Below are 18,555 nucleotides of genomic sequence, written 5' to 3'. Positions count from 1 at the left end.
CGCCTCTTCCGCTCGCGCCGGGGTGGGGTCTGTGCGGCCGCCGGGACCCGCTGGGACAAGGCCACGTTGTCTCGCGCCTTCCAAGCGCCCGGCTCCTGGAGTCCGACTGGCGCAGCCCCTGGTTCGCGACCCCCTGGCGTAGCTGTCGGGCTTCGTGGGGCCGAAGTACCCCCACGTCATTCGGCTGGGCCCGGCGGCCCGACCACCCCCGGTTCCAACGCGCGGGCGCGTCTGGGATCAGGGCCCGGGAGGCGCCGCCCTCCGTCAGCCGGGCTCGCCTCCCCGCCCGCCGCTCCGAAGCAGCGAACGGGAGGCAAGAGCCGTAGAATTGGGCTCCGCGCAGGGCTGGGCTCAAGGGCCCATGCCCGTGCGCCCCCGCGGGCCCGCGCCATGGCCTCCGGGAGCGTGGCCGAGTGCTTACAGCAGGAGACCACCTGCCCCGTATGTCTGCAGTACTTTGTCGAGCCCATGATGCTGGACTGCGGCCACAACATCTGTTGCGCCTGCCTCGCCCGCTGCTGGGGCGCGGCAGAGACCAATGTGTCGTGCCCGCAGTGCCGGGAGACCTTCCCGCAGCGGCACATGCGGCCCAACCGGCACCTGGCCAACGTGACCCAGCTGGTGAAACAGTTGCGCACCGAGCGGCCGTCGGGGCCGGGAGGCGAGATGGGCGTGTGCGAGAAACACCGCGAGCCCCTGAAGCTGTACTGCGAGGAGGACCAGATGCCCATCTGCGTGGTGTGCGACCGCTCCCGCGAGCACCGCGGCCACAGCGTGCTGCCGCTCGAGGAGGCGGTGGAGGGCTTCAAGGTGAGGACCGGGCGCGCGGGCCGGGGAGGGGCTGGAGCGCGAGTCGGACAAAGGGAGTAGAGAGCCAAAGGGGCTTCCTTTTTTCCGCCTAGAAAATGGCTGAGCCGGACGTGTGGTTCACAGCCGTCATTTCCTCTCTGTCTGCTCCAGAGCCTCGGCACTCAGATTTGGGAGGAAAACCTGTAGCTGGTGAGGAAGCCAGAAGTCTCCCCACCCCCACTCTTCTTTCCTTATGTGCCCCTCTGTTTCCCCGCTCACCGGCACAACCCATGGAGACCCCCTTCCCTTGACTGTACAAAAGGAATGCGTAAAACCATGTACGCATCTGCAAGCTTCAGAGACACTCTTACTCCTGATGGCTCCTAGATGATCTCAGACACGACACAGTCGGACGTTAACTGGCTGTATACACATCTAGCAGATGGCCATCACCTCTCCTTTCCCCACCACTTCCCTATGCTCCATCTTCTTCTAGAAGCTCACGGAAAAATGTGCTCCTTACTGCTTAAGTCAGTTAACCACCGTGAGACTCAAAGGAGGTAACACAGTTATGAAGATTGAGTGAAGTGAGCTGATGTGTGGATCCCTTTGTAAACTCATGAAACAGCAGACGGGCGCAGCTAAACAGTAACATGGAAACAAAGTATTAAATATAAAACAGTTGTAAGGCAACATTCAAGGAGTGCATGATCTGTGTGTTTGAGGACTGCAGGAACATGTACATGATTGACTGTGAGTACATTCATGCAGAATTATTCACTTAACATTTATAATGCTTTCACATCATTTTACTCACCCTGGTGGTAACCCTCCAGGAGGCTGAGAAGGCGGTGTTTGCCCATGTCACACCTGAGGAAAATAAGAGCTGTTAAATCTTCTCAGTATGCGACTGTGAAAGAGCGACAACTCAAAGCCACCTAGTCCAGTCACCTTTCCACTAAGCCGTGGAGTATCCTTACCCACCATTTAAGATACAAACTACCAAAGGAGAAGTGTGGTGACCTCTGTGCCCTGGTGACGGCAGTGTAGTCCAAGGACGGACTCTAACCAGGGACTTGGCATCAGAAATGTGGGTTGCACATGTGATAAGCAGAGTAGCCATATTGATGCTAAGGTCTTCCTAATCTTGAACTGCCCAACTGTTTTTGCTTTTCTCAGGAGCAAATCCAGAACCAGCTGGACCATCTAAAAAGAGTGAAAGACTTAAAGAAGAGGCGTCGGGCACAGGGGGAGCAGGCACGAGCTGAACTCTTGGTAAGACTCGATACACAGATAATGTCAGTTCTGCTGGTCACTCTTTTTTTTTTTTTGCAAGGCTGTTACTTAACCTTGTGCAGTCAGGTCATCCAGAACTTCTAGGTTTGGGTGGAACAAGCTTACATAGCAGTTGAGAATTCACCTGGAAAACCAAGAAATTACTACATTTTGGGGGAACGGTGGGAATAGCTGAGTTTAAAACCCCTGGAGATAAATTTAATCCTCTAGCTTTGTGTAGACCAGGATTGATCCTTGACAAAGCTGATACAGGAGAAATTCTTCGGTGGTTAGCCTCCTTTGGTACCATTCTGCAGACAGATGGTTTTCCATAAGCCCGACAGTTAACTTCTTGCTAGAAAGTTCCTTTTCTTGGCAATGTTTCAGTTCTAAACTTTTCACTTTGTTTCCTTCCCCTATCATCTCAAGGCCTTAGCAAGTGGCTAATGTGCTAATTTGTGATAAGGATGTTTGGGGGTTTTGTTCTGAAAAACGAGACAAAAATATGAAGATTTTTATAATATATACTTATATGTCCAGCACCTAGGTGTTTTCAGTATCTTTTTGAACAATAAATAAAATATTACAAATTCTTACCCATTAGAAGTATTTGCATCTGAAAAGCAAAGTCTTAGACTAGTAGTGTCTGGCACCATCTTGTGAGAAATTTTGTCAGTCCTGGACAGGGTATAGTAAAGAATTTTTGGACTTACTGTACCAAAAATAGTATAATGAAACTTACTCTCGTGATGCCATAAAATCCCATCACTTGTTCTGCACACAAAATCCGCTGAGACATCAGCTCCCCTGCTTGAAAATAGATCTGATGGACGGAGAATCTTCTGGTAAACTTGAGTGGACTCAAATAATTAAGCATACAAATCAAGGTTATTTGAGGACCATTGTAGACATTTTGGCTTGTGTGCTCCAGATCATCCTCCATGGGGCACACATCAGACCATGTGACTTACCTGCTAGTCTTTCATGGCTCCCAGTTGCTGTTAAGTCCTTGCCCTTTAGCTTGCCAGGCTTCTGGGCTCTTACCTTTTTCTAGCCTCTTCCCTTTTTCTAGCCTCTTCCCCAGCACTTATGTGCTCCAGCCATACACAACCATTTTCCTCCCTTTCCCACTCATTAGATTTGCCCATGCCATCTCTTCTGCCTGGAAGGCTCTCCTGCTCTTTGACCACATGGCAAACTTCTATTCCTCTTACAAGAATCTTCTTGAACATTGCTTCTCTGAAGACTGTGTCAGCTTCTACTGCAGATTGTCACCCTGTCTTTGCGTATCCATCCATGATTACATATATCGCATGAACCTGACTCTCATTTGACTCAATTCCTTGAGGGCAGGGTCTATATCTTTATCATCCCTGGGATAATAGTTCTTAACTCTTGTATATCCAGTCAGTAAAGACAGGAAAAAAGGAGGGAGGGAACACGATGCTTATTTCAGTACACCTGAATGAAATGAGGAAGTCTTGGGCTGGATAGTCAGGGGAGAACTATGAAGGGCTCTAGAAGTAGCCTTTCCTCTCTCCACTGCCTTTCCCTGTCATCCACACAGAGCCTGACCCAGATGGAGAGGGAGAAGATCGTTTGGGAGTTTGAGCAGCTGTATCACTCCTTGAAGGAGCATGAGTATCGCCTCCTGGCCCGCCTTGAGGAGCTAGACTTGGCTATCTACAACAGTATCAATGGTGCCATCACTCAGTTCTCTTGCAACATCTCCCACCTCAGCAACCTGATCGCCCAGCTGGAAGAGAAGCAACAGCAGCCCACTAGGGAGCTCCTGCAGGTAAGGCTTAAGAGTCCCTGCCAAGATGGCTTCTGCTAAAAAGTCTCCTTCTTCTTTTTGCCAAGCAGTATCCAGGGCCCCCTACTCCCCTGTCAACTCTGGGGGCATAGCAAGGGCTTGTCAATCTCTCTCCTGGTGGGGGGAAAATGTATCATAGAGGCCCTGGTTGAAACACCTTGGGTCAGTCAGTTGCGTTGTCTCACCGAAAGGGCAAAAGGAAGGCCTAATGCTGAGGCCTGTCCTGCACTGATAAGTAGTCTGATCACAGGCAAGGCTCTCCACCTCTCTGGGCCTCAGGGACCTCATCTGTTCATTATGTAATGAGGGGTTCGGACCACATGTTATTTAAAGATCCTTCTCACTCCAGTATCCTGTGATTTAACTAACACACATGTGTGGAGGACCCCAGCCATAAAACAACAAGCACTTGAGCAAGAGTGGTCAGCCCAGGCAGTCTTGTGATTTAATCTGGATAGTTTGGGTGATAAAGCTACAATAGATCCAGCCCAGCAAGACCACAGGAAAGAAGCTGATGCCTGTCTTGTCTTTGTTCATTCAATGCATTTTGGGTTCATTCTATTTTGGGTCAGGCACTATTCTAGACACTGGAATTAAGTGGTAAATAAGCTCTCCTGAAATTTGAATTCTGATGTTGAGATTATGTGATAAAGAAGTGAACAAACAGGTATCCTAGGTATTGATAAATGCCATTTAGAAAGGGCCCCCAGGAGTTCCCATACGGCACAACAAGTTAAGGATCCGGCATTGTTTTGATCCTTGGCCCAGGAACTTCTGCATGCTGAGAGCATGGCCAAAAAGAAAAGAAAGATGCTCAAACCATGGTCTACCACCTGTTTTTGTCTGTCCTGAGAGCTAAGTATGCTGCTCTTCAGAGATTTGAATGGTTGGAAAAAAAAAAAAATCAGAAGACTTTCATGATATGTAAAATTATGTAAAATTCACATTTCATTGTCCATACATTTTGATTGGAACATAACCATGCCCATTCATTTATGTATTACTGTCACATCAGAGTTGAGTAGTTGTGAAAAACTGTGGCCTTTTCCTTAGAAAAAGCTTACCCACTCCTGCTTTAGATTAAAATGAGAGGAAGGCTTAACCTTGAGTCTTAATAAACACCAATATTTAATTGCCAGGAAGAGAAGGAAGAGCTTGCAAAGGGAACAGTTGACCAGAGAGGCAGGCCAGGAAGGAAGACTGTTTCAGGAAGGATGGAGTGGACATCAAAGTGTACTGCAGTTGAAGTGAACCGGTATGAGGGCTGATAGCTATTTGATTTAAAAATATGGGCATCGCTGACAGTCTTAAGGAGAACCGCCACAGTGGAACATCTTGGGCAGGAACCACATGAAGGGGAGAGTTGTGATGCAGAGAGTGAATGGAAACTGTAAGAGTAAATGACTATTTCAAGACGGAAGGGGATGTAAAATAAAGAGCTGGATGGGAGTGGGATTGTGGCGCTTCATGGGGAGGGAATGCTTGCAGAAACTAGCTAAACATTTTAAAAGGAAAATGGGGAGGAGGAGCTAAACATAAAGGAGGAGGAGGGAGTTCCCGTTGTGGCTCAATGGTTAACGAATCCAACTAGGAATCATGAGGTTGCAGGTTCAATCCCTGACCATGCTCAGTGGGTTAACGATCTGGTGTTGCCGAGAGCTGTAGTGTAGGTTGTGGCTTGGATCCCATGTTGCTGTGGCTCTGGCATAGAGCGGCGGCCACAGCTCTGATTAGACCCCTAGCCTGGGAACCTCCATGTGCCGCAGGAGCAGCCCAAAAAATGGCAAAAAAGACAAAAAACAAAAAAACCTAAGTGAGGAGGAAACTTGCTAAACATCTTTTAAAAGAAAAGTAAGATCTGGGGTGGAGCGCCTAGGTTGTAAGGATTCAGGTGAAGAGAATTAAACTATAAGGATGAACTAATCACTAGGGTTGCTGAGAAAACAGAAAGGAACGGTCACTAACATGTATGTGCAAGACTTAGTTTTTTGGAAGATCCTCTGTTGTATGGGAAGCAAGGACGGTGAGGAGAGGAAGATGCAGGCAAGTTGTGATGTTTGGTAGCCAAAGCCCTTTGGCTGTTATTCTCTTTTGAAGTTGGAAAGCAGGACCATCTGCTGCCATTGAGCAGAGGTTAGAGAAAGTATGAATTTTGAGGACCATGGGCAAGTTCTGAATTTATCATTCAGAGTGTGGGAAAGCCAGTTCGTCTGCGAGATGTATTAGAATTACCTGATCTGTGAATGTTAGTTTACACTGGGACTTGTTTGTCCACTTGTGTGACATTCTCATGTCCCAGCCTTACTTTCTCAGATGGTGACGCTCTGGTGCCAGACATAGGGAAAGCAGGTAGTTGGGCTCATCCAGGATTAGAACTTTGTAAGATCTGAGGGTTTTGGTTTTGATTTTTTTTAACGTAAAATATAACAAATTCATCATTTTAATCATTTCAAAGAGTACAATGCAGTGTATTTAGCAAACCCACAATGTTGTACAACCATCACAGCCAGTGTAGTTCCAGAACACTTTTATTACCTTGGAAAGAGACCTCGTCGTACTCATTAAACAGTTATTCCTCATTCTTTTCTACCCAGTAGCAACTGCTAATCTGCTATGTATCTTTATGGTTTTGCCTCTTTTTTTTTTTTTTTTTTTTAAGGTAGAAGGTGTTGGTGAGAATATTTTTGAACACATGGACCATAAAATCAAAACTGGATGATAATGGGAGTTCTTGCTGTGGAACAGCAGGTTAAGTATCTGGTGTTGCTGCAGCTGTGGTGTAGGTCACAGCTGCAGCTCAGATTTGATCCCCGGTCCAAGAACTACCATGTGCCACAGTTGGAGCTGAAAAAGGAAAAAGCAAACAAAAAAACTGGATGATGAGGAAAAGTAGAGAAAAAAGAGAGGTAGTGGACTCCATGAGGGAGATTGGTCATGGTGAAAGTCATTTGAAAAGTAAACTGAATCTTAATAGGAGAAAATTAGAGGGCTTCCATCGAGGTCAAGAACAGGGCAAGATGCCCTCTGTTGTCTACCTCTATTTAACATTGTACAGACACACACACACACACACAGAGAGAGGAATATTATGCAACTATAAAAAAGAAACGGGAAGATACCTATGAACTGATAATAGAGTTGTTTCTATACTCTGTTGGTAACTGAAACTTATAGAATATGACACTTCGTTGTAAGAAAGAAGAGATAATTAGAAAGTGCATGTATCTGCTTATTTTTGCAAAGGAAATACTGGAAGCATAAATAATGGGGATGAGGAGAATAGGATGAGAGGGGATAGGAGAGTGACATTTTAATGTTTTTATGGCTGCATCTGTGGTATATGGAGGTTCCCAGGCTAGAAGTCAAACTGCAACTGTAGCTGCCAGCATACACCACAGCCGTAGCAAAGCCAGATCTGAGCTGCATCTGTGACTTGCACCACAGCTCATGGCAATGCTGGAATCTACTGAATGAAGACAGGGATGGAACCTGTGTCCTCAAGGATACTAGTCATAATCATTTCTGCTGAGTCATGACAGGAACTCCAAGTCTCAGACTTTTTGAGCACCAAAATAAATAAGAAAAGTGATTAATTGTAACCCCTTGAATAAAGTATGAATTGATGGGTCCGTACTATTAATAACTACAGGAAAGTTCTCCCAGTAGAATGTCACTAAGCATTACCGAAGGAAGTTTGAATCTAGAAAAATGACCATTCTGGAGTTCCCTCTATGGCTCAGCAGTAATGAACCTGACTAGTATCCATGAGGATGCAGATTCCATCTCTGGCCTCACACAGTGGTTTAAGGATCCAGCGTTGGCATGAGCTGTGGTGTAGGTCACAGATGCAGCTCGGATCCTGAGTTGCTGTGGCTGTGGTGTAGCCTGGTAGCTTCACCTCCAATTCGACCCCTAGCCTGGGAACTTACATATGCAGGGGATATGGAAAAGCAAAAAAAAAAAAAAAAAAAGAAAGAAAGAAAATGACCATTTGGTAACTATCATAGAAAAAGTTAATTTAGGCAGTAATTATGGATGGATGCTATCTAAGGGGAGGGGGAGTTTGATAAGCACTGAAGTATTAACATAAATTCAAAGTATCACTTTTAGATGATTACAAAAGGAAAAATAGCATCTATAAAATATCCCCAATAAGAGTATCATGTATCTTTAGAAGGAGAACAACTACATTAGTCAGAAATGGTACAGCTTGGATTTAATCATGAGAGCAATAGCTGAGAAAACCAAATGAGAGATATTCTATGAAATAACTAGCCTGTATGAAGGCAATGTTAATGTCACAAAAGATAGATCAATGCCAAGGAGCCACTCCAGATTATAGACACGTCATAATGACTAAATGCAATGAATGATCCTAGATTACCTGAGTGAGGAGGAGATTAGCTGTAAAAAATATTAATAAGACAATTAGTTCAATTAGTATATGGACGGTGGATTGGAAGTTCCTGTTGTGGCATGCTGGAAATGAATCTGACTGGTGACCATGAGGTTGCCAGTTCGATCCTTGGTCTTGCTCAGCATTGCTGTGAGCTGTGGTGTAGCTCGCAGACCTGGCTCGGATTCAGCATTGCTGTGGCTGTGGTGTAGGCCAGTGGCTGCAGCGACGATTAGACCCCTAGTCTGGGATATGCCGTGGATATGGCCCTAAAAAGAAAAATTAAAAGAATATGAATGGTGGATTAGATGAATATATTAATATTCAATTTTCTGAGTTTGATAACTGTACTGTAGTTATATAAGAAAGAAACCTGCTTCTTAGGAGATACAGAATTATAAAGGAGTAAAGCAATGTAATGTAAACAATTATCTCAAATGATTCTACAGGTGACCATGTTTATGTCTGGGAAAAGAGGATACAGGAGCTCTTTGCACTAGCAGCTTTTCTGTGTATTTGAAATTAATTTCACAATAATAAGTCAGAGAAAGCAAGCAGGAGTTCCCTGGTGGCTTGGCAGGTTAAGGGTCTGGTGTTGTCACTGCTGTGGCGACAGTTTGATCTCTGGCCCAGGTACTTCCACATGCTGTGGGTGTGACCAATACATAAAAATAAAAAATAAAGCAAGCTGGTTAGGTAGGCAGTTGTGGTCCAAGGGTGGGATGTTTGAGTTAGTAAGTTTGAAATCTTGAAATCCTTGACCAGTGTGCAGGAGGAGAACATAGGAAGTGCCCGAATAGCAAATTGTGAGCATCCCAGTTTCCTCTGCCCAATTTTTATCTCCTGGACTCTGAGTTGTATTCCTTGTCCCTTTGGTTTCTCCCAGGAGGGCCATCCCATAGTTGGGTTTTCAACAAACACCTATGAAAGAAAACTGAAGTTATGAATGCTTTCTCATGGATCTCCTTTTCCTTTCTCTTGTAGGACATCGGGGACACATTGAGCAGGTATAGTTTTCTCTCCTCAGTGTTAAATCAAGCATGAGAGGACTGTCTTCCTCATATGTCGAAATTCTGAAAGGAGCCCAGAGCCTGAGGACATTTTAACCAACAGACACATATCCTGCTTATTCCTGAATCGAGTCACTCGTGTGCAGAGAACTAGATGGACTGCAGCCCTTCGCAGTAAAACTCAGGAATTATTGATAAATTTGAGGGGTGAGAGGGTAGAGTTGGGGGCTTATTTGGAGGGTGCTGTTGGTGGATGAGGACACCTCCATGGAGACTGTAACAGGGACTTGGGCAAAGTGCAGGGTATTTTATAGTTCTTGTTTCCTAAGCATTTCAGAATCTTTTCTCTTTCATTATCTCTGTCTTTCTTTTTCTCTGCCTCTCTTTTTTCTGTGATGGGGAAAATATGGTCTAAGAAAAGTATGACCAGCTCAGAGTTAATACAGTGAGTAATGAGTTACCTAAATCCTGGCTCTTGTTCTCATTGTTTCTCTAATGTTATCATCAGGCAGAAAGTGAGGAAGAGCAGCCTAGGAGCTGAGACATGGCCAGTCAGGGAAAGCCCAGAATGGGCAAGAAGCCAAGATTAAATGTGTTTTCAGGGTCGGAGGGCAAAGACAAATGGGCTAGGCCTTGGGGATGTGATGTTTGGTGCAGGAGTGCCTACTGGGATAGAGACCGAGAAACTGAAGTTTGAAGCTGATTGATACCCTCTGAAAGGTGAAAGCCCTGCTGGGGAAATGCAGCTTGGTTATGTGGAAACATTGAGATGCTTATGGGAGGAGATCACAGATGGGGTAGGTTGGTTGGGAGGACTCTGTGGATAGAATTGTGGCTAGAAGTGAAATTTTTTAGGGCTCCTAGGGTGGGATGGTCATGAGCTGGAACTTGTACCAGTTCCTGCCAAGTGACCTCAACAAATACTGCATTCACTTGCTGCTTTTACTTTTTGAAAGCAGAGTGGTTCTGAACTAACAGGGAGATAGTTCCTTTAGATGCTAGCATTTTTTGAAGTTAAGTTTTCCTCTGAGATAGAAAACTCTAATTTTCATTGACTTAAGGCTTAAATGTAACAGGAAATATCACCATTAAAGAAATGTGCAAGTAAAACAAACAAACAAAACAAACAAAAAAAACCCCAAAACAACAAAAAAAAGAAATGTGCAAGTAGGTAGCCCAGGGCTGGTTTGGTGGCTCCATGATCATCAGACTCTCGGTTTCTCTTCAATTAAACTTCTGCCACCTTGGTCCTCATTATTGGCATCCAAGGTATGGTCCTTATTCTTGGCATCCAAGGTAGTTGCTAGAGTACCAACCAGCACGAAAGAGATAATGCAAATCATATTCCTTTTGAAGCAGACTTCCCAAATTACCGCAAGGTACTTCTTACTTCTTATTGGCCAGAAAAGGTCACAAGGTCACATCTAGACTGGATAGGCATGAACCTAGTAAAATTTGGAAGATGAATGGATATTGGGTGGGCAGTTAGCAATCAGTCATAAACCCCCTTGAGGGGGGTGATGGGTAACTGGGTACTGTCCAGAGACCCCCTGTCTCTGTAGATATCATTCTCACCCTATTTGGGGACCTGAGGCTTCTGAATCATTGCCTGCCACAGATATCAAGGACTTTTTCTTGGAATCTGGTGCTTTCTGGCAAAGTCAGGCTTACATTAGGTTTAAATTCAGTAAACCTTTTTGGGACCTGCCACTTGAAAAGCCATGAGCTAGTGCTGTAGGGGATATGAAAAAGTAAGATGTTTCTCCTATTCTGGACCAGAGGATTATAGCCTAGGAGGAGAATAGCAAAAAGGCTATAGTGGATATTTTTGTTTTTATTTATTTTTAATTTTTTTAATATATATATATTTTTATTAGTCAAATGAATTTATCACATCTGTAGTTGTATAATGATCATAACAATCTACTTTCACAGGATTTCCATCCCATAACCCAAGCACATCCCCCCACCCCCCAAACTGTCTCCTCCGGAGACCATAAGTTTTTCAATGTCTATGAGTCAGCCTCTGTTCTGCAAAGAAGTTCAGTCTGTCCTTTTTTCAGATTCCACATGTCAGTGAAAGCATTGGATGTTGGTGTCTCATTGTATGGCTGACTTCACTTAGCATGATAATTTCTAGGTCTATCCGTGTTGCTAAAAATGCCGGTATTTCATTCCTTTTAATGGCTGAGTAATATTCCATTGTGTATATGTACCACATCTTCTTGATCCACTTCTCTGTCAATGGACATTTAGGTTGTTTCCATGTCTTGGCTGTTGCAAATAGTGCTGCAATGAACATTGGAGGACATGTGTCTTTGCGAGTCATGGTTTTCTCTGGATAGATGGCCAGGAGTGGGATTGCTGGATCAAATGGTAGTTCTATGTTTACTTTTCTGAGGAATCTCCATACTGTTTTCCACAGTGGTGGCACCAATTTACAATCCCACCAGTAGCGGCTATTTTTAAAGACTGTCCACCTGTACTGACCAGTTTAACCCAGGACTTGTCCTGGACCCTGAAAAGTTTGAAGGTTGGTAAGGGATTCATTCTTGTTCTTCTTTAACCTTAGGGCTGAAAGAATTAGGATCCCTGAGCCCTGGATCACACCTCCAGATCTGCAAGAGAAGATCCACATTTTTGCCCAGAAATGTCTGTTCTTGACTGAGAGTCTGAAGCAGTTCACAGGTAATATGAGAAGAGAAGTCCATGAAGGGAAATGGGTTTATGCTCTCAGGGTTTGCCCGAGAGGATGTATTTTCCAGCCAAACAGTGGAATACAAACTGAATATCTTCTTTTCTCCCCTTAGAAAAAATGCAATCAGATATGGAGAAAATCCAAGGTAAATTTGTCTACTTAACTGGGCTTTTGATGTTGATGTTTCCTGGGAAGACAACATCTGCACGAAGTGTGGGAAAGTGGGAAGGGGGGACATCCACTGGCCAGCCTTCCCTGACATTTTACGTCTCTTTTTGCTTTGTTAATTTTTTCAATAATAGCCTCTGGTTTCAATTTGAAATTGTTTAGCTATCTGCACTCATTTCTCCATTTATATTAATGGAGGAGGAAGATAGGCCAACAATAATTAATCCAGAATTTGATTATTTAAAATTACTTTTAATTGAGAAAGAGAATCAACAGAAACCATCCTAGCTACATTTCATTTGAGCTGGTATTTATAGTGCTGATTGAGGCAATACCTCCAGGGAAGTGGTTGGGAGAACAGGGATTCAGGAATTGGGCTGCCTGGGTCCTGGGCTCAGCTCTGCCACTTGAGGATTCTATACTCTTAATTTCCTCCTCTGTAAAATGAGGAAGATAATAGCTCTTTCCTCACAAGGTTTTAAGGATTAAGTTAAATTAGATACCATTTCTAAAGCCTTTTAGAATGGAGCCTAACCTGTAATAAACCCTACACTTAATGTTTATTAAATAAAGTGTTCTTGGTATTTAAGGGATGATCTTCCAAACAAAGTTTTCTGCTCATGATCACATATGAGCATATAGCACATATGCCTATATACTAAATGCTAAAATTCCTAGGCAGTTTGGTAGAATGTTAAATCTTTATATGTAGGTGAACTTTTTTTTTTTACTTACTACAAATCCCCATAATGTCTGGTAATTTGCTATGTATGCTAAGACTTTATTTGCATTGTATCTTTTCAGATACATGCTCTTTTCCCATCTAGCAACATAGATTTAGGGAATACTCACAAGCAAAACAGGGAGAAACTCCATTCTTAGTACAGTGGATGATACCGGAAGTGATTAGCTCAGACGTGATGTTCCTTGGTCTGACTCTCATTTCTTTTTCCTATTCTTCTGCCACTTAAAAGGCTCGCTGAGAGCATGTTTGAAAATTCTTTTCAAATGTAAATGCAGTTTACAGTGAATGGTCCTGTTTGCCCCAGTGTGGTAGTGGGTGTCACTAGAACACGGGTTGTTTATGAAAACCAAGAGTTACATATCATGTGGACTTGAAAATCATGTTTTTTTCCTGCAGAGCCAGCCGGCTCACGGATGGGTGGAATCCTTGACCTTGGCTCAGTTTGATCCCATATGCTACCAATCTGGGGCATGTGATTATCCTTCGGCCTGAAGTTCCCAATCCCTTTTCCTGCAGAGCTTTTGGCTGAAAGAAGGAGTCATATATTGTACGAAGAAATCAGTGTGTGACTGACAACTGGGGTCCTGGGGTGTCTAATGGAAACCACTGCTTTATGATGACTTTAACCAAAGATCCTTCTGTCAGATGTTTCCTAGAAATACTCAGATGACTTCCATAACTTTTCTCTTTTATTTTTTTCAGAACTGAGAGAAGCTCAGTTATACTCAGGTGGGTGATAGGAGACAAATCATTTGGGAAAGGAGTTAAAAATCCTTATGAACATAACTACTATTGTGAATGATTTTGGAAAGTGCCTGAATTTGGATCCTTTAGGTTACATGTGAAAAAAATGATAAACAATAATCATAAAATACATTATTTCTATATTTATGATATCTTTGCCTCCTAAAATGCCTCAGAGCTGAAACCAAGCTGAAATAGGAAATCAAACTTGGATGCTACGAAGGATTACAGTGTTGAAACTACAGTTTCCAAAAAGTAGAGCACCCCCACTGCTTGTACACCGACGCACTGCTCTGCCCACCCAGCCTCGGGAAAGGGTGTGGCTTATAAAAAGATTGAGCTCAACTCAGTTATTTTGAGTGCTAGGGGGAGTCCAAGGGGAATATGGCATCCGTTCTCTATGCCTCAGAGCAAGAGTTGAAACTCGTCCTCCCTTTGACCATCACCTTCACCTCAGGTTCAGAGAGGCTTTGATCTCAGAGGTACTCCAATCTAAGGCATATACTTTCCATAGTCACATGACCACTTTCTAGTTTGTGGAATCCTCTTCATGAACAGAGGGACACTGCGTACCACAGGTCTTCTTTCATTCATGTCCCCTGGCTGTAATCCATATATAATTCTTTCAACAAGTATTTGTTAAATACCTGGCTTCAATATTTTCTAATACTGTGCAAGATACTGTAGAGGGAACAAAAGAGCAGAAAACACTACCTACCCTTGGGGTAAATGAGGTGTGAGGTTTGAACTATACCTGTGATGTGAGGAAAAAATGCACAACTGTCATGAATGGATTGTTGAACCAAGAACCAGGCATCGGGGTTCTTGGTCACCTCCACCAGTTGCCTGTCATGAGCCTTCTGTTGGAGTCAGGCAGCCTACCTGAGCTTTAGTTCGGAGACATAATGTTTGGGAATCTTTCTCCTGAACAAGATACGAAGAGCAAATGAGAGAATTATGTCAGTGATTTTATTTATTTTTTTACTCAATGAATTTTATTACATTTATAGTTTCACAACAATCATCACAACCCAATTTTATAATGTAAGTGATTTTAAAACAAGAAACTACCATATAGATGCTATAATACTAAATCGCAGAGTATGTGATGGGTGATAACACAATTTTATTTTGTCTTTTTAGGGCCGTACCCATGACATATGGAGGTTCCCAGGCTAGGGGTCAAATCAGAGCTATAGCTGCTGGCCTACACCACAGCAACAGCAATGCCCGATCCAAGCTGAGTCTGTGACCTACACCACAGCTCAGGGCAACACCTGGTCCTTAACCCACTGAGCAATGCCAGGGATTGAACCTGTGTCCTCATGGATGCTAGTCAGATTGTTTCCACTGAGCCATGATGGGAACTCTGATGATACAATTTTAGATTTAAGAGAGAGTGGAGTTCCTGCTGTGGCACAGGGGTTAAGGATCTGGCATTGCTGCAGCTGTTCCTTACCTCAAAGCTCTCGCTTGGATTCAGTCTGTGGTCCAGGAATTTCCATATGCCATGGGTGCAGACAAAAAAGAAAAAACAATAAGAGAGAGCGTAGTGGCTAGGGATGGTTAGTAACTTTTTGAAGAAGGTGTAGATCTTGCATTGGACATTGAAGGAGGATAAATAAGGTTCGGCTGTGCTGAGTAAGATCCTGTGCACTGGAGGATATAAAAGAGTGCTTTGAAAGGTGGGCAGATCCCCAATTCCTTGTCCACAATTCTAAAATCCCCAGACTAGGAGGATTTCTCATCATGGCTCAAAGGTTAATGAACCCAACTAGCATCCATGAAGATGTGGGTTCGATCCCTGGCCTCGCTAAATGGGTTAAGGATCCAGCATTACTGTGAGCTGTGGTGTAGGTTGAAGACACAGCTCAGATCCTGAGTGGCTGTGGCTGTGGTGTAGGCCGGTAGCTGTAGCTTCGATTAGACCCCTAGCCTGGGAACCTCCATATGCCACAAGTGTGGCCCTAAAAGGATACAAAGACTAAAATAAATAAATAAATAAAATAAAATCCCCAAACTAAATCTATGAGGGGACTATTTATTTGTTTTGTTTTTTGTTTGCTTTTTGAGGGCCACACCCACAGCATATGGAGGTTCCCAGGCTAGGGGTCAAATTGGAGCTATAGCTGGCGGCCTGCGCCACAGCCACAGCAGCATATGATCGGAGCCACATCTATGACCTACACCATAGCTCATGGAAATGCCAGATCCTTAACCCACTGAGTAAGGCCAGGGGTGGAACCTGCGTCCTCATGGTTGCTGGTCAGATTCGTTAACCGTTGAGCCATGACAGGAACTCCTGAGGGGACTCTTTACAATCTTTATTCCAGGCAGTGGGTCACATGGTTCACAGCAGAACTATTGATATTTGGTAGACTGCTGTGCCACACCCTGCCTGTCTACATTCTGAATTCTGAGAAACTTCTGGTCCCTGAGGCTTTCAGATTAAGGACTGGACATACATGTAAGAAAACCTAAATTCAGTTTATAATGGGTATTGTGGCTTAAGACGTGAAAGAAGACAAATGGAAGTAAAATTCTCAGCACTTCCAATATATCTTGACTAAAAGAGGTAACTAGCTATAATCCAAGTAGTAATTTTCACAATGTACTCCAGTGTAAGATGAGTGGGCCTTTGTTGGAGAGTTCTCACTCTTCTTAGGACATAGGAGAAAAGCTGGGTGTTCTTGAATGGACTCTCCTGGTGCTCAGCTGACTGCATCCCCCCGCCCCCTTTTGTTTCTCTGCAGTGGATGTGACTCTGGATCCAGACACCGCCTACCCCAGCCTGATCCTCTCTGATAATCTGCGGCAAGTGCGGTACAGTTACCTCCAGCAGGACCTGCCCGACAACCCTGAGCGGTTCAATCTGTTTCCCTGTGTCTTGGGCTCTCCATGCTTCATCGCTGGGAGACATTATTGGGAGGTAGAGGTGGGAGATAAAGCCAAGTGGACCATAGGTGTCTGTGAAGACTCAGTGTGCAGAAAAGGTGGCGTAACCTCGGCCCCCCAGAATGGATTCTGGGCAGTGTCTTTGTGGTATGGGAAAGAATACTGGGCTCTTACCTCCCCAATGACTGCCCTCCCCCTGCGGACCCCTCTCCAGCGGGTGGGGATTTTCTTGGACTATGATGCTGGTGAGGTCTCCTTCTACAACGTGACAGAGAGGTGTCACACCTTTACTTTCTCTCACGCTACCTTCTGTGGGCCTGTGCGGCCCTACTTCAGTCTGAGTTACTCGGGAGGGAAGAGCGCAGCTCCTCTGATCATCTGCCCCATGAGTGGGATCGATGGGTTTTCGGGCCATGTCGGGAATCATGGTCATTCCATGGAGACCTCCCCTTGAGGAGATGAACTCAGGCCAAAAGGGCTGCTGGCCGTAATGCTACCCCAGGCATAAGGCAGCTTGTTGCCTTGCCGCTCCCTGCCCATCACAGCCGGATTTACCACTTTCCGTGCCCCTGCAGGGTGAGGCAGTATGTCCAAGTTCTCTGCCATCCCCGCCCTTCCCACGAAAATTGTGAGATGTAATGAGACATATCGAGATTGCCCAGAAATAAAAACCAGATGTCCTCCTCCAGTGTTTCCCACGTCTTGGTTTTACACGTTACTGGAGGGGATAAAGAATATGGATAATGTTGCATTTGGACAGCCATTCAAGATACTTACACCTTGGCTTCGTCTGGCTTCCTTTGGCTCAGTCCCACATAATGATAGTGGGTAATTGCTGTCATTTCTGAACTAGGGCTTCTTTCTAAGAACCTGCAACCGAACTACAAAATCCTGTCAGCATGGCTCCCTTGGTCCCAGTTTTTCCTCCTGGGAATAGTACCTCTACCCCTGACTCCCAATCTACCATAGTTTTATTAATTCCATTAAAGAGGGCTGTATGTGTTTTGATTAGTTACATTTATTTTACAATAATGGTGGGAAACGGCCCCACCTCTGTTATAAGATAATGTTCTAATCAATGTGCTCTTCGCCTCTGTCTTTTCTGAAGGCTCTGTCACTCCCTTCATTCTAATGAAAGGTGTATCCTGGGGCTGGATGTACATCATCTAGGATAATTTTCTGCCCAGCACCATCCATTGTTCTTAGATCCCCTCCCACTCACATTTGTGGACGGACGGTCAGTCATACACTATCCCTGGAAGGAATCTGGGGCGGTATTCTAGGGATTCATTGACTTTGGTCTCCTCCCATCTCCTCTGAGAGATGGGAGAATTTATCTTTACCTTGTGTACCATCAAGGGGCCATTCCATCCCCAGGGCCATTGCATCACGAGGCCTTCTGAGGTCGGAAGGCTAAGGCAGATCACTTTGAGCAAGTGCCCATGATGGTTCTTCTCTTTGGGTCCTTGCTTCTCTGTTTGAAAATAAAGTGAGTATGGATGTTGTTTACATTGTTGTTGTTTTCTGGGCCTTGGTAGGATTGTTTCATAGATGTTGGTGTAGGAGGGGAATGGTTAATGGTGTTGACTTCCCCTGAGGGTCTAGAATTCCATTCTGGCTAATATTACACTTTCAACTTGATGATAAAACTACCATGTCATTACTTTCTAATGGTGCTGAGAAAGTAGTGTTTGATGTCCACAACCTATAGCTTTGTGTTGGTTAATCCTGTCACTTTACTAGGAAAGTATTTCAAGTCCTTTTTATTTTTATTTATCTATTTTTTATTATTATTTTATTTATTTATTTATTTATTTATTGGTCTTTTTGCCTTTTGTAGGGCCACTCCCATGGCATATGGAGGTTCCCAGGCTAGGGGTCAATCGGAGCTGTAGCTGCCGGCCTACACCACAGCCACAGCAATGAGGGATCTGAGCCGCATCTGCAACCTACACCACAGCTCACGGCAACGCCGGATCCTTAACCCACTGAGCAAGGCCAGGGATCGAACTCGCAACC

At 44.4% G+C, this 18,555-nt stretch overlaps 1 protein-coding gene across 1 annotated transcript; it reads left to right on the top strand.

Moving 5' to 3' along the window:
- Positions 1-19: 19 nt before the first annotated feature.
- Positions 20-18,045, top strand: TRIM27 (tripartite motif containing 27). Its single transcript, XM_047796855.1, has 8 exons — positions 20-810; positions 1,969-2,064; positions 3,632-3,862; positions 9,261-9,283; positions 11,859-11,974; positions 12,097-12,129; positions 13,600-13,626; positions 16,395-18,045. Exons 1-8 carry the CDS (start codon positions 391-393, stop codon positions 16,988-16,990), a joined length of 1,542 nt encoding a protein of 513 aa, XP_047652811.1. The 5' UTR covers positions 20-390; the 3' UTR covers positions 16,991-18,045.
- The last annotated feature ends 510 nt before the right edge of the window (positions 18,046-18,555 follow it).

Source organism: Phacochoerus africanus, chromosome 9, assembly GCF_016906955.1.
Source record: "Phacochoerus africanus isolate WHEZ1 chromosome 9, ROS_Pafr_v1, whole genome shotgun sequence".
NCBI classification, from domain to species: domain Eukaryota; kingdom Metazoa; phylum Chordata; class Mammalia; order Artiodactyla; family Suidae; genus Phacochoerus; species Phacochoerus africanus.
This window is presented reverse-complemented; position numbering and strand designations above follow the sequence as displayed.